Source organism: Geotrypetes seraphini, chromosome 1, assembly GCF_902459505.1.
Source record: "Geotrypetes seraphini chromosome 1, aGeoSer1.1, whole genome shotgun sequence".
NCBI classification, from domain to species: Eukaryota; Metazoa; Chordata; class Amphibia; order Gymnophiona; family Dermophiidae; genus Geotrypetes; species Geotrypetes seraphini.
The window spans coordinates 165,151,886-165,169,145 of record NC_047084.1 but is presented as its reverse complement, the minus strand read 5'-3'; the positions used below and the strand labels follow the sequence as shown (position 1 = coordinate 165,169,145).

The 17,260-nt window shown below is 41.1% G+C and overlaps 1 protein-coding gene across 9 annotated transcripts in view; it reads left to right on the top strand.

Moving 5' to 3' along the window:
- The window catches only part of MAP9 (microtubule associated protein 9), a 208,716-nt gene that overhangs the window by 132,882 nt on the left and 58,574 nt on the right, over positions 1 to 17,260 (top strand). For all 9 annotated transcript variants that reach the window (XM_033941213.1, XM_033941203.1, XM_033941260.1 and 6 more), the window contains 2 exons: positions 7,747 to 7,909; positions 9,079 to 9,168. In XM_033941213.1, coding sequence (XP_033797104.1) covers positions 7,747 to 7,909; positions 9,079 to 9,168 — 253 coding nt within the window. The remainder of the gene's footprint in view (positions 1 to 7,746; positions 7,910 to 9,078; positions 9,169 to 17,260) is intronic.

Genomic DNA, 17,260 nt, shown 5'->3' with positions numbered 1-17,260 from the left:
GGACAGACTCCATCCTTTTTATATCTTTTGAAGGTTTAGTCTCCAGAATTGTTCACAATATTCTAAATGAGGTCTCACAAGAGTCTTATACAGGGGTATCAATACATCCTTTTTCCTACTAGCCATACCTCTTCCTTTGTACCCTAGCATCCTTATAGCTTTTGCCATCACTTTTTCAACCTGTTTAGCCACCTTAAGATCATCACATACAATCACACCAAAGTCCCGCTCTTCTGTCGTGCACATAAGTTCTTCACCCCCTAAACTGTATCTACCATTCCTTCGGGTTTTTGCAGCCCAAATGCATGACCTTGCATTGCTTAGCATTAAATTTTGGCTGCCACATTTCTACTCTACTGCAGATTTTGTTATCAAAGCCAGAATCATCTTCAAATTCGCCACCTCGCCCACCTACCGCATGAAACACTTCGTATTACAGGACTATCCCCGCTCCTCCCGCAGAACACTTCTGTTTGCATTCCTCACTCCCAAGAGATGTCGTTACAAAAAATTTCTTAATAGGACACTATCCTTTCAGGCAGGTATCTGGGTCAACACCCTAAGCGCACTCCTCCTTAAATCCCCATCATACCAATCGTTCAGAAAATCTCTGAAAACCCACTTATTCGACAAGTTTATCTGATACTACGGATCCAACCAACCTACAATCCCAACACACACATCCTCCCATCTGCACAACTCCTCTCCCCCCTCTCTATATCTAAACCTATGCTGTAATCTGCCTGTTCTCTTCACTTGTATTGATACCTGCAGTATCCACACTGTATTTCCACTTTACTGTATACCGTCTTGAACTGAAAAGGTATGATGGGATATAAATAAAGCTATTATTATTATTATTATTATTATTATCATCCACAAAGAGGCAAATACCTGACAGCCCTTTAGCAATATCACTTATAAAAATGTTTTTTTTAAAAAAAGAACAGGCCCAAGAACAGAATCTTGAGGCACACCATTGGTAACATCCCTTTCCTTTGAGCGATCTCCATTGACAACTACCCTCTGTCATCTTCAACTCAACCAGTTCTTGACCTAGCCCGTCACTTTGGGGCCCATCCTGAGGACACTCAGTTTATTTATTAGACGTCTGTGTAGAACACTGTAAAAGGCTTTGCTAAAATCTAAATATACCACATCTAACACACTCCCTCTTCCCAATTTTCTGATTACCCAGTCTTAAGAAATTGATCAGATTTCTCTGACAAGTGAATCCAAGTTGCCTCTGGTCTTGTAATCCATCGGATTCCAGAAACGTCACCATTCTCTGTTAAAAGTGTTTCCATTAATTTGCTTACCACAGAAATATAAATGGTCAATATTCTCAATGGAGAAGTTAGGACCACTGCTTTTTAAACATATTTATCAATGATCTAGAGATGAGAATAATTAGTAAGATAATTAAATTTGCTGAATACACAAAGTTGTGCAAAGTTGTTCAATCTTAGAGGATTATGAAATACTAGTGTTTAAGTCTGTTACATTAACAGGTGCAAGAGTAGATGTCCGTCTTTTTTTTTTTCTTTTTCTCTCTCTCTTCTTGGACACTGTCTGGCTGTCATTCTTTCTGTCTGTGTTTCTCCCTGGCTTCTTGTCTGTCTGTCATTCTTTCTGTCTCCCTGGCTCCCTGCCTGCCTGTATTTCTCTGTTGCGCCATGCCTGCCTGTCTCTCTGTGGCCCCCTTCTGTTTCCTCCCCCCCTCGCAGAGCAAAGCATGATTGCTGTCTGACCTTTTATATGTGCTGAGAACAGCCCACCTTTCTTTCGCTGCCTGACTGTGTCTGTTATAGGTAAATAAATAAAACAGCATAAGTGCCATTGAGCAAATTATATTGGTGCTAAAATGATGAAGGATCTCCCTGCCCTGATAAGCTCACCAGCACCTATAATTTAATTTGTAAACTATTATGTGGTGGTCATATGGTAACATTTCAATGTTGTTATTCACATGTTTAATTGTGTTCATTAATACTTACATTGGATTTAACTTTGTCCAGGGGGACCTGTTTTGTCCATTCTATATGTTCACTGATTATGTATTTCCCTGTATACCAGGTGGTAAACTTAGAATAATGTAAATAACGGAACTTACTGAATATTACACACCTCTAGTAGGTGGCCTGGTTAGATTAGCATTTGACTATGAACCAGGAGAGAGGAGGGTTGAATCAGGTTAGCTTGGATCAGAGGAATAAACACTGCAGGCATAGGAAGAAGGCACTAGGGGCATCAGACCACAATACTGAAAACACAATATGGAAAGCACAATATGTCTTGCACGCATTTGACTATGAACCTTCTGAAAACACAATAAGGACCTACGCCCATTTACCTTACACTATAAGATCCTGCGCGCTATTGTCTTACTAACACAATCACGCACAAGACGTTGATGTAAGGATGTAATGTACATCATTGTCATATGTGACTGAGTTTTGCAAATGTATTTTTAATCACTATGATTACCTAGCCTCTTGTCTTGCGCTTGTCTTGTGATATAAAGTCCTGCGCACTATTGTCTTGCGCTCAGATGTCTTGCGCTCACTTGTCTTGCTCACGCATTTGACTATGAACCCTTTGCGCTGAGTTGTCTTGTGTTAAGTTGTCGTGCGCTCAGTTGTCTTGCTCGCGCATTTGACTATGAACCCTTTGCGCTGAGTTGTCTTGCGCTCAGTTGTCTTGCGCTCAGGTGTCTTGCGCTGAGTTGTCTTGCGCTCAGGTGTCTTGCGCTCAGGTGTCTTGCGCTCAGGTGTCTTGCGCTCAGGTGTCTTGCGCTCAGATGTCTTGCACTCACTTGTCTTGCACTCACTTGTCTTGCGCTCACTTGTCTTGCACTCAGATGTCTTGCACTCACTTGTCTTGCACTCAGATGTCTTGCACTCACTTATTTTGCGCTCAGATGTCTTGCGCTCACTTGTCTTGCACTCAGATGTCTTGCACTCACTTATTTTGCGCTCAGATGTCTTGCGCTCACTTGTCTTGCTCTCAGATGTCTTGCGCTCACTTGTCTTCACGCATTTGACTATGAACCACTCAAGGGAGATATGATAGAGGTGTATATAGTGCTGCGTGGAGTGGAATGGGTAGATGTAAATTGCTTGTATATGCTTTCCAAAATACTAGGACTAGTGGGCATACAATGATGCTACTAGATTTAAAACAAACAGGAGAAAATATTTCTTCACTGAACATGTAATTAAACTCTGGATTTCACTGCCAGAGAATGTGGTGAAAGCAGTTGCTAAACAGTATCCTGTTCCCAACAGTGTCCAACCCAGGTCACAAGTACCTGGCAAGATCTCAAGGAGAAAAATAGATTTTGTACTGCTTATCCTAGAAATAAGCAGTGGATTTCTCCAAGCCACCTTAATAATGGCTTGGACTTCTCTTTCAGGAAATTATCTAAATCTTTTTTAAACCCTGTTAAGCTAATCGCTTTCACTACATTTTCTGGCAATGAATTCCATAATCTAATTAAAGCTCTTATGGTTTATATTTTATGTTGACCTTTTATCTATGTTTTTATACTGCTTTGGGCTAAATTGTAACAACAGATAAAATAGCCAATAAATGAAATAAATATACACTTTTGCGAGGGTGTGCTGAAAAGTTCTCAGCCCAATCAACTAGCTTCCTAAATTCTGAACCTTATTTTGCCACTGTAATTGAGAAGTGTGTTATCTTATTTTGTTAAGTGCTAATTTACAGAAATAAAATTCCATGTTTTCACATTGTTTCAGATCATTGATTGAACCATAGCCATGTCATTCTCTTCTTGGTTGGATTGAATTTTCAGTACCCCCTCGTTAGTAGAAGCAAATATGTAGTGATTCTGATAGATATATTTGTATGTTCCACCACAGTATATGTTGTACAGTATATGTTGGTAAATTTTGTAAATCCATATGTGCAAAAGCTAATTAAGATACAATCCTCTAAGGGGCTCATAATTGAAACGGAAATATGTCTAAAATCCCACCTAAATCAGTACTTGGCGATCAAAAAGACAGGTCGTCCAAGTGCCTATAATCAAAATGGGTTTTAGATGTATCTAAAAACAGTTTAGACCTTTTCAGTGCCTCTGTACGTCCAGAGCTGAAAGGGATGTTTTAGGAGGAGTGGTGAGAGCGGGATATGGCGGAACGTGGGCTGACCTAGACTTAGGGCTCCTTTTACGAAGGTGCGCTAGCGTTTTTAGCGCATGTACTGGATTAGTGCACGCTAGCTGAAAATCCACCGCCTGCTCAAAAGGAGGCGGTAGCGGCTAGCGCGCGTTAAGGCCTTAGCGCACCTTTGTAAAAGGAGCCCTTAGTTGTACTGCAAGTATTACCAAAAGTTTAATGAGACTGCCTAGACAGAACTTGTACGTTGTGACTTAGGCGATCTAAAAACAGGTCTAAGTGCCCAGAAGTATCCAAAGGAGCCAGATAACCACTGTAGACACAAAGTACAGACCACAACACACTGCCCCACATACACATACACATAATAAAAATCAGAACAAAAACGTAAACAAGCTACTTTGCCCACACGTTTTGATCTTTTACTTAAAGTAGATCAAATTTATTTGATGTCTAAATTGACTGCTTTAAAAAATGACATGTGGTTCTTTTTTGTCGTATTTGGCATCTTTATGGTTATTGGAGAGGCTTTTTATAATTGCTGTTTAATTGCTTACCCTTCTCTTGGACTATTGACATTGTTTCCTTGTGCTGTGTATCACTCGGTTGGGGGGGGGGTTCTGCTCTGTTGTGGATTGTGCTTTTGCTGTTGGCATTCTGCCTGTGGATTGTTTTTGCTTTGATGAATAAAAACAAATATATATATTAAAAAATCGGAACAAAAACGTACATAACTGCCTCCAGAACATCAGCACCTGGCATAGGAAAGCCTAGTAGAGCTGCACAGAAATGGCTTAAGTAGTCTGGGGGGTGGGCTAGTAAACCATAGAGAGGAGGACCCAGGCCCATAAGTCATTCTAACCACTGCATTCATGGTGAAACATGTGCACCCCCAAAACCCTATTTTACTGCCATATAGGTGATACCTGCAGCCATAAGGGCTATTGGAGTGGTAGACATGTGGGTCTAGTAGGTTTTGGGGGTGCTCACCATGACCTATAAGGGAGTTGTGGTGAGATGTTTATGTGGCACCCTTTTTGTGAAGCTCGCAGTAGTGCCCTGTAAGGTCTCCAACTACTCTATTGCAATGTCTGGGTGTCCAGTCCATTACTTTGCTGACCCCACCCCCATCCAAAAGGTCTTATTCTTGGCGTTTTTGACTTGAACAAATTTTTGGACGAGAAAGGGGTATAAAGATAGATGACTTAGCGGTCTGGATGATCAAATGGCTGGGCGTAGAAGTAGATGATTCTCAAAAAAAGAAATATTTTAGACATATTTTTCGAGAATGGACTTTTGACATATCAGACTTTGGGCGACTAGTAACTTAGGCCCAAAATGGACTTAGATGTATTTTTTTTATTATGCCTCTCTAAGCATCAAACTTTGCCCCAAGGGAAATTATTTTGAACATCAAAGCGATTGATATATTTCCTCCCTGAAGAACTCTGCCTTGCCCCAGGTTAAAATGAGAAGTTTACCAGGGTTATCCTTGACTTTTAGTGGGATCAAACACAGATAAATAAAACTTCTGAGTAAAAGAAAGTGTGTACTGCATTTTGGGCATATTGGTGTTCTAAAATATGTTGTATATGTATAGGTGGAAGACCTTCCCAGAACCTGCCACCTATGTGCTGCCTAAGATGTCTAAAATTAATTCTAAAATGTTAGTAAATCTAATCTAATCCTTAGGTTTGTATACCGCATCATCTCCACGTTCGTAGAGCTCGACGCGGTTTACAGTAGGAGAAATAGGAAGGAACTACAACAGAGGGTTAGAGGTAGAAGTGTGAAGAAAATTTAGAGGACTTGGGATGCCAAGATATAAGAGTTTCCTTGATTCCTAAGTTGGAGGGAGACTTACAAAGCCTTTGTAAATCAAGCCCTTAATTCTGCACAGGTTGATTAGTTTTCAGCCTACCTTCATGACTGGTAGTTTCACAATGGCCCTAGTATGTAGATCAATAGAAGAGAATTTTCAATCTGACTTTGGACATTTCCTGCAAGACATTCAAAGTTGGAGACAGAGAAACGACAAAACCGTTAGATATCCACATTTTCTTTTTTTTGAAAATCACCTACGTAGATGTCTTGGCTGCCAGGACGTCCAGCCTTAGAACGTCCATCTTTGTTCGCCATTTTCTGCCACGAAAACATCCAAGTTCAAAATCCAGGCCATTTGATTGTGGAAGGGACCAGCCACACAGACATACCAACAGAGGAGTGGGTCACCTTAAAGTGCATTGCTGTGACCTTCACATATAGGGTGCCAAATGTGCATCTGACCATGTACCCCTTATCATTTATGCTGAGCCCTCCAAAACTTTCGCAAAAGCTCTTATAGCTACCTGTCTACCATGTAACCCTTATGACTGCTAGTGGCACCTATATAGCAATATAGTAGAGTTTTGATTGCCTCGCACTTTTCCACCATAAATCTATTTAGCATGGCTCATGGGCCTGGGTCCTCCTCTCTATGGTTCACTAGCCTACCCATCAGGCTACTTAAGACACCTGTGTGCAACTCTACAAGGCTTTCCCATACCAGGTGCTGTTCTAGAGACAAGTATATACTGTTTCATTCAGATCTGTATGGGGAAGGAGGGTGATAGTGACCACTGGGAGAGTGTGGGAAGTTCATAACTTAATCACTCTAGGGTCTTCTGTCAGTTTGGGTACTTTTTTGATATTTAGACGCTTTTAAAACAGGCCTAGCTCAAAACATTTAGGTTCCAACCAGGTCGTCTTGGGAAAGATTTGAATATTACCATAAGATGTCCAAATCTAAGCATGCCCAAAGCCTGCCCAGAACATGCCTCCAACATGCTCCCCTTTAGTTTTGGACACACATCAGCTAGGATGCCTTGCAAGACGTCCAGAAAAATGGTTTTAAAAACCAGCACGTGGATATCCTGGCGATTAGGACATCTAAATGCCGATTTATGCCATATTTTGGACATCCTGGTGTTTTGAAAGTGCCTCTAATAGGGTTCTAAACCTGTTCTAGGTGATCCCTCAGCCATGAATGTTTCAGAATTTTTATGCAAGTGAGGTAGTGCATTTGGATTGGTTTCATGGATAGTCATTGGTAGTTCATGATATGGGTCTGAGAACCAGTGATATGGCAGCCATAAGGGCTATTGGGGTGGTAGATAGGTGTCTATAGTAGGTTTGGGAGATGTTTTAGAGGGCTCAGCATAAATTATAAGGTGTAATATGGTCTTTCCAGTCTGGTATGCAAGCAAGAATTGTCATATTGCAGCAGATAGTGAAACGTGTGGCCTAAATGAATCTAAATGTCTTTATCTTGTATCACTTTCACTTTTTGTAATGCCTTATTGTTATAATCTAGAAAACACTATGGGCTCCTTTTACTAAGCTACGGTACCGTTTTTAGCATGCGCTGCAGATTAGCGCGCGCTAACACCCCCTCCTGCTACACGTAAAAACTAATGCCAGCTCAATGGAGGCATTAGCGTCTAGCGCGCGCTAAAACCGCTAGCACAGTTTAGTTAAAGGAGCCCTATGTAGAACTGTGTATTTTAATGCAACTATTTTTTCACAAGACACTCATTGAATTTTTTATTTTTTTTATACTTTGTAGGATTATAAAATCTATACAAGCTTCCAAGAAAACTGGTGTCTCCAAGAGCAACTCGGTGAAGTCTCGCTATTTGGGAACTTTAATGGTTCTTGACAATAAGCAGTTAGAGAAAAGTGCTTCTGATCTTGAAGAAGCAGATGCTTTACGAGCAACTGTTTATCAGGTTAACCTAAGCTTTTTGGTTTGTTTTTTTTTGTAACAAATTTAAACATCTGCCATAAAATTAAAAACATCTAAAATGTATTAGGAAGGACAATTTTCAGAGCAGTTTATTTAGGTAAACAGTGATATACCTAGATAGGGTAGTTTATAGAAAGCTATTTTTTCTCTGAATATCCCTGTCAGAGAGCAAGTGTTATATGGATAATTGCTTTTGAAATTTAATCCCTGAAATTTTAATGTATCCACACCTACATTTTTTTAAATTACATTTTATCCAATTAACCTTATTTGGACTTTCAGTCTGATAGCATTTGGACTGAATAGCCCATCTAAAGGTAGCCCAAGTTTTCTGGTTAACTTTAGAACAACTCTTTCACTAAGCAATTCATCACAGAACTATAGTTTGGGTTTCTCTTTTCTGCATGCATCAGTTTTCACTTGCCCGCATTAATTGTCATTCACACTCCCTGCCCCCCCCCCTCCCAATGACAACTGCAGGTCCATAAACCCTCTGATGATGATGGACACCCCCTTGACATCTCAGCAACCCAGTTGTGCATCCAGGCCACCTTGACACCCCCCCCCCCCCCACAACTTCCCCCCTGGCACTCTCCCCACGCCTCCACCCTACACAAAGATCACCACCACCACCCCACCAACAAGACCCCAAAAAGCTCTGGTGAGCTGGGGGGGTGAGCTCAGACTCCCCCCCAGTCCATCCCCTGTAACTTGTAGAAGCTGGCAAAAGGAATGTGTACTCCTTCTTTCCAGCAGGCCCACCTCTTCAAAATGGTGGGCCTTCCCCTTCCCGGTGCATCCTGGGGTGCACCGGGAAGGGGTCTAAGGCCATGTTTGACCTGGATACCTTAGGTTTCTCCCATAGAGCTCACATACACCATGCCCCTTTGCTATCTGCAAAGGGTGAACTCAATGGAAAATGTCCTAGTTCTGCCTTTTCAGCAGGTGGATACTCTTTTTGGCCATTTTGAGATGTCCATTTGCTTCAAAAATGAGTTCCATACTTGTAATGCATTTATTATTATCAGGGACTCTTTGGTTTATAGGCATGATTCACCTCTGTTCTAAAAGTTAAAACTATGGGTGGCAAAATTCAATCTGAAATCAATCTTAGAAATTTTTTTCACAGATCTTTCTTTCCACCTATTACAGGACTGGCTGGAAAAGAAAAGAATCTTTTTACAGGAACTACAAAAAATCAAAAGAAAGGAAGAAGAAAGGGAAAAGGAAAAAAAAATCAAGGTTTGTTGCCTGTGATTATTTTCTTTTTAAAATTGTGGCTTACTTTTGTGATAGTCTACTTTCTGCAGACACTGCAGTATTTTAAAGGGCAATTCTAGAAAACATTTATGCATCTTTTATATACAAAAAAGTTTAGAATACATATGTCTGTATACATAGGTGCATATATTTTATGTGTGTTTTATTGCAACCCATTTAGACTGTGAATTGTGTGGAATATAAATGTTTGTAATATTTTGTAAATGTACTTCTATCTTATATAGCATATATTTGCAAGGGGGTGTTCATATGTTTGGGACAGAAGTACTTAAGAGTAATCATACTAGTACAGACCGACAGTCCCTCAAGCCCAGTATCCTGTTTCTAACAGTATCCAAACCAGGTCACAAGTACCTGGCAAGATCCCAAAGAGATATTTTATGCTGCTTATTCTAGGAATAATTAGTGGATTTCCCTATGTCCATCTTAATAATGGCTTGTGGAAATAAAAAAACAACAACCCAGGAAGTAGATAAAAGCCAAATGGCCCATCCAGTCTGCCCATCCACAGCATCCACTCTCATTTCCACTCCGGCTTTTGAATCCCTCCTACTTGACCAGAGGGCTCTGCTGCCGCCTTCAGTTTATTTGCAAAGCAGCTGTTACCCCTTCACCGGTAATTCTGGAAGGGGCTATGGGGAATCTCCCCAAAGAACAAGTCTGTTCTGCTCTGAAATTATAACAAATATGTTAGACATTGAATAATCAAAACAGCAAAACAATCATGCCAAACAAAAACATTAATGGAGTGCAATTAATACCCCATAGTGACCTAGCAATAGATTATTCTGGCATCCAATCTGACAGGTTTGAATACAAACATTTTGTGTGAGACAGTAGGCAGGCTCAAGAAATAAATGGCAGGGCAGGAATCAAGAATGACACATCTATCTACTAGAAAAGAGATTAGCAAGATCCTAATCTCTTTTTCTAGTGCAATAGGTGTGTCATTCTGGATGGACCAGACATACAAAAGAAGTCCCAGAAATCAAGGACGGGACCACTGCACTGGCTTGTAACACTGAGGACCCAAAGGCGGAGTCCTCTCTTGATGCTACATCCATTATGTAAAACTTGGAAAATGTATATAGAGTGGACCAAGTGGCTGCTTACAGATCTCCTGAGGGGAGACCGCCCTAGCTTCTGCCCTTGATTTAGCCACGTTTCTAGTCAAATGCACCTTTATGGACATGGGGGACTGTTTCCCACAAACAATATATGCTGATGAAATGGCCCCATGGATCCATCTAGAAATTGTGGCCTTGGAAGCAGGCACACTGTGCCTAACTGGATTTGTAAGCACAAAAAGATGGTCAGATAACCTGAATTTGGTGACCTCAAGATATTGGAGAAGCACTCTTTTAATGCCCAGCTTCTTCAGGATCTGGTCCTTTTTCTTGGAACATGTGGACTGGAATGCTGGCAATCTGACTTCCTGATTGACATGGATCACCAAAACAACTTTCAGCCAAAAGGATGGAACGGTGCACAGACTCCAGCTTCAGTAAAGTTGAGGAAAGGCACTCTGCAAGAAAGGACCTGTAACTTCAAGCACCCCTTTCACTAAGGTACTAGCCACCAGAAAAATTGTTTTGAGCATCAGATCCATCAAGGATGCTTCAGCAACACATATGGAGTCTTGCTGAGACCCTGCAAAATTATGTTAAGATCCCAAGAAGGAAATGGAAGTCTCATTGGGGGCCTAATATGCACTGCTCCCTTTAGGAATCTGGCTATTTCTGGATGAGACACCAGCTTAGTTCTTCGGTCTCAAGCCCTAAAACAAGAGAGTCCTGCTACTTGAACTCTAAGGGATGCCAATGTGAAGCCCCTGTCAAGGCCAGCCTGGAGAAAGGCTAAAACTACAGAGACTGGAGCCGAGAAAGGCTCCTCCTTTTCTTTGTGCACCAGTCCTGGAAAGGTTTCCAAGCCTTAGCATATGCAGAGACTATTAGCTTTTTAGACATGAGCAGAGTAGCAATGACTATCTCTGAATATCCCTTGCATGCTAATACCTCACAATCAGCCATGCTGTAAGAGCAAAGAGATCCAGATCTTCTATGACCATGAGTCCCTGAGATAGGAAGTCCAGTTGCACTCACAGCCTGAGACTGAAGACAAACTAGATCTGCATACCATGGTCTGCAAAGCCAATCTGGAGCCACGAGAATGCTGTTTCCCTGATGGCATGCAATCCTGTGGATGATCCTTCCTATCGTGGGCTATGGAGGGAACATGTATAATAGTTTGCTCTGCAGTCGCAATTGGACCAGAGCATCTAGAGCCGCACTTCCGGGTTCAGACCTGTGACTGAAGAATCTGTCTGCTTTCTTGTTTTGTGCTGTTGCCATGAGATTGAAGGTTGGGTGACCCTAGCGACAAACAATGGTTTGAAAGGCTGGATCCAGTGTCTGTCTGCTGAGGAAATCAGCTTGGAAATTGTCCATTCTCGCCTCATGCGCCGCTGATAGTGTCTGAACAGTAAGCGGGCTTCCAGACTCAGCTGTGCACTTTTGGTGCCCCTCTAGTGATTAACATAAACTACTGCAGTACTGCATTGTCTGAAAAAACTCGAACCACTTATCCTTCTAGAGTCTTCTGCAATTTCTGCAAAGCTAACCGAATGGCTTAAAGTTCCAGGCTGTTGACTGACTACTTTCTCTGGGTAGGTGGCCAACGTCACTGAATCAGATGATGGTTGCAGTGCACCTCCCCTCCCCCCTCAGCCAAGTACGCTGGCATCTGTTCTCATAATTACTCTGGAAGCTATATGGAGAGGTACATTCTTGGCCAATGAATGAGGACGGAGTCACCAGTCCATACTGGCTCGGGCTTCTGGAGTCAAGGGCAAGAGAACCTGCAGGAAGTTCGATTGAGGGGGGACAAGAGTGATAATGTATTCTGGATAACTTTCGCCCAGGGAACCTAACACTTGGAGATAGTGCCACACGGATGGAGCTGACTTGGCTAGCAAGCTCACTATCTTAGCGCAAATCTTCTGGCTGAATACCTCTGGAAGATAGACACGGTTGAGTGCCGTGTTGAAGAAGACACCCAGGTATTCCAGGGACTGTGATGGAGTCAGCTGGCTCTTTTGGAAATTCACTATCCAACCCAGGTTTTGCAGAACTGGGACCACATGAGCTACCAATTGCTCTCCTTTGGTGAATGACAGAGACGTGATCAGCCAGTTGTCCAGGTATAGATGAACCTAGAGGCCCATCTTGTGCAGGTGAGCAGCCACCACCATCATCACTGCGGTGAATATGCAAGGCGCTGTCGCCAGTCCAAAGGGAAGAGCTGAGAACTGATAATGGTTTTCCAGAACATGAAACCTCAGGTACTTTCTGTGGTCCTGAAATAGGATATGCAAATAGGCCTCTATCAGATCCAGAGAGGCTAGGAACTCCCCCGGTACAATTGCTGCTATGACAGATCGAACTGTCTCCATGCGAAAGTGCAGAACTTTGAGGGCTACATTGACGTGAGTAAAATCCAGAATGGGTCTCCAATCATCTGAGCCTTTCTTTGGCACAATGAAGTATATGAAGTATCTGCCTGAGCCTGAATCTTTGGGTGGCAGGAGCTCTATTGCCTGAAAATCAATCAACCTCCGTACTGTGATCTCCACCCTGCCTGCTTTTTTTCTGGTCACCCTTCTGGGGAGTCCACAAACCAGTCCATTAAGGGCCGGGTGAATTCCAGCTTGTAACTGCTCTGAATGCTCTTTAGTACACAATAGTCTGACATCTGTGCCCAGGCCTGCACAAAGTCTGAGAGCCATCCTCCTATCTTGAGGGGAACTGCTCCGGACTTGGAATCATTGTGTCTTTTTAGAAGTTGAAGCAGAGCAGGAACTAGAGGCTTGATTTTGGCTGGGCTATGAGAACCTCTTGTCTGGATGCCTGGAAGAGCCTCTGAGAGGCGGCTGCTCTTGAATACTGCTGAGAACGCCCACAGCCATGAAAATTAGAGCACCCTGAGCCTCTAGAGGTTTTGGGTCTGCTGTTGGGCAGAGATTTTGATTAACGATATGTTACACTGGTCATGAGATTGCCCAGGCCTTTACCGAACAGCATTTGTCCCTTGAAAGGGAGACTGCTAAGAGTTGTCTTGGAGGTAGAGTCACCAGCCCATTGCCTGATCCAGAATATTCTGCGAGCTGAGATAAATAAAGCCCAAACTTTGCTTATGACTCTGATGTTATACTAGGCATCCGCCAAGTAATTCGCTCCTGCTAACAATAGCTGGGATAAAGGCTCATTGCTTACCCACTCAAGACTCTGCAATCTAGTATGACAGGCACTGGCCACAAAAGAAGCCACTGTGGCTGCTTTGATTCCTAAGGCTAAAGCCTCAAACTGTCTTTTGAGAATCACATCCATTCTTCAATCCTGCATATCTAATCTAATCTTGCCTTTTGTATATTGCATCATACCCCTTTATCTTGGAGATCAATGCAGTTTACAATAAGATTTAGATTAGCTGATCAACTAATCAAAGTGAACTTTAAACAAATATGTTTTTAACTGTTTATGAAATACTGAATGAGTCGCATTTTCTTAACTGTAGTGGTAGGCCATTCTAAAGAGCAGTTAATATAAAAGGAAAAGAATGAGCAACTTGACCCTTAGATTGAACGCCCTTAAGTGATGGAAATATTAATGAACATAGTGAAGCAGATCTTCGGTCTCTTTGTCCTGATAGATAAAATATCAGAGGTACAATCTAGTGATCTAATTGACCATACACAAGTTTGTAAACTATACAAGCACACTTAAATGTCACCCTAGATTCTACTGGCAACCAATGTAATATCTTTAACAGATGGGTAACTTGCTCAAATTTATTTTTATTAAATATCAATCTTATTGCAGTGTTTTGTAGCAATTGTAATGTTTTTTAATTAGTCTTGCTAACTTACATTACATTACATTACATTAGGGATTTCTATTCCGCCATTACCTTGCGGTTCAAGGCGGATTTCATAGTAAACAAAATTACAGTAATCCAATTGAGCTAATATAATTGAATGGACAAGAGAAGCAAAGTGACTTTGATAAAACAAAGAACAGATTTTAGTCTCCACAGACTGATAAAGGCCTTCCTAATCAGGTTGCTAATCTGTAGTTTAAAAGATAAACTTGAATCTAATATGACTCCAAGTATTTGAGATGATTTTTGAAGAATCAGCTGTTCACCTGTCTCAAGGAAGGTTTTATCTGGAAGTTTAGGAGAATCAGGTCCAAACCATAACAATTTTGTTTTAGTAGGATTTAATTTAATCAGAAATTGAGTAGACCAATTTAATAATCTGGAAATACATGAAGCAATTTTCACTGTAAAATTATGAAACTCTGGATTAACTTCTTGTAAAATAAAAATATCATCTCCATAAGTAAAATCTGAACCTAGGGGTAAAGTACATAAAGAGGTTATATAAACATCAAACAATGTGGGAGACAAAGGAGATCCCTGAGGTACACCACAGCCTGGAGACTAAGAATTAGATATTTTTCCTCCAGACTGCAAAACATAGGCTCTTGAGACTTAAAATCCATGGAACCATTTCAAAACATTTCCACCTATACCTAATTGAGAAAGAAGAGATAACAAAACCATATGGTCGACCACATCAAAAGCAGCTGATAAATCAAATTGCAATAGGACAGCATAACGATTCATACTCAATATACTTTGGACCTTAGAAATAAGTGATAAAAGCAGAGTTTCTATACTATAATGAGGCCTAAAACCATGTTGAAACAAAAGTAGAATAGAAGATTTCTCTAAAAACTCGGACAGTTGAATTGAGACTATTGATTCTAAAAGTTTTGTCAGTATAGGAATATTGGCTATTGGTCAATAACTTTCTGGTAATTGAGGATCCAAAGAAACAAATTTTATTAATGGTGTAAGCATTATTTCGCCTGTTGATAAGGAGAAAAAATCCTTGATCTAAAGAGAAATTCATTAAAGAATTGAACCAACAAACAGCTTCAGTAGGTACATTTGAAAAAAATTGTTGATGGGTAAAGATCCAGTGAACAGAAGGACTGGCTTAACTTCTTTAACAATCTGATCATTTGAAACATTATAAAATGATGTCCAAATTCTATCCAACTGGATCAAATCATTATTATCCAAATTTGGGACTAGAAACCTCATCATTAATAAAAAAAAAAAAAAAAATGATGAATGAATAGTCTTGGTTATATTCAGAAAAAAAAATCAGCTCCCTTACTGTGTTACAACAATGAAAAAAAAGCACAGTAGGCCTTAAGAATTGAAATACAGGACACTTTAATTTATATGACCCAACACTACCCATGTTTTGGTTGGAAGCCTGCGTTAGGGATATAGAAACAAACATCAAAATAAGTGCTCAATTGGCAGTTTTGTGGAACTACACAATGTTTTTTTTCAATCTCTGGATCTGGGCCAATTTCAAAATAAGAAAGTGCAGTGACTGAAAGATAGAGGTGTGGAGGGACATTTTCGATCTGACGTCTAAGTCTGAGTTTGAATGTTTTGGGAAGACATCCTGAAATCCAGTAGAGAAAATGTCCATTTCAAAACAGCAAGATGTCTATCTTTTTTTTTTTTTTTTTAATTACCTATCTAGATGTTTTGGCACTTAGTACATCTCGTTTTGGGCCATTCTCAAATATAAAGACGTCCACATGAAAAACGCACAAAAGAAAGTTTTTGAGGCCTCAAAGCAGCCAGCATTCTTAGCAAACTGTTCGCAGAGAGCTGAGCACAGCAGAGGGGCAAGCTAGGAGGTACTGCAGTGATTGTCACATTTCAAAGTCCCAGATCCAAAACTTACTGTACCCAACTACACCACAACAGTAGTCCTTATGCCTGCAGGTACAGAAGGTTTTGGGTGGGTTTTGGAGGGCTCACCATACAATGTAAGCAGTTTATAGTGACATATGTACCTGGGACTTTTGAAACGTGACAGTCACTACAGTACTCCCTAGAGTGCCTCTCTGCTTTGCTATTCTAGGCTCAGAAGTCTCTCTGAAAATCTGAAGCTGTACAAGAGGGTACTGAAAAGTTCTCATCCCAACCAAGAATGTCATGGATATGGTTCAATCAATTTTCTGAAATGATGTCAAAACAAAGAATTTTGTTTCTGCAAATTGGCACTTAATGAAATAAGATAACACTCTTTGCAGCTACAGTGGCAAAATAATGTTCAGAATTTAGGAAGTTGGTTGCTTGGGCTGAGAACATTTCAACACCCCAGCATAATACAGGCTAGAATGTATTTTGTTCCACATATTTGGTGGTGAGAGGGGGTTGGTGACCACTGGGGGAGTAAGGGGGAGGGGTCATACCTTAGTCCCTCTATTGGTCATCTGGTCAGTTTATTCATTTTTAAAACAGGTCTAGCCCCAAATGTCTAAATTCTGCCTCAGACATTTTGTTAAAGATTTGATTATCCTGCAGGACCTCTAAGTCCTAAGCCTGCCCAAAACACACCTCTAACACACCCGCTTAAGATGTAGACCAGGACTGCCCAAGTCCAGTCCTCGAGATCTACTGGCAGGCCAGGTTTTTAGGATATCCACAATGAATATGCATGAGAGAGATTTGCCTGCACTGTCTTCTTAGTATGCAAATCTCTCTCATGCATATTCATTGTGGATATCCTGAAAACCTGGCCTGCCAGTAGATCTTGAGGACCGGACTTGGGCAGCCCTGATTTAGACGCACTGGAGACAAAACAACCAGAAAGACATTTTTATTTATTTATTTATTTAAAAAATTTATCAGCCGCCTATATCTAGGCGGCATTACAACAATAGCATGCACAGAATATGACAGACAAGACTTTTACAAACGTGTCCATACTATCTATATAAAACGTCTATTGTGATGGGCATCTACCTAAGGGTTTCTTGTACCTAATGACATCATCAGGGACGCGGCAGAGGAAATTAGGCCAGTAGAAGACCCGAAGCAGCGTTTAGTGTGCCTGGGACGCTGCTGCTCCTGCCGGGTTTGTCAGCCTTGTAGCAGTGGGAGGGTCAACGGGGGTTTC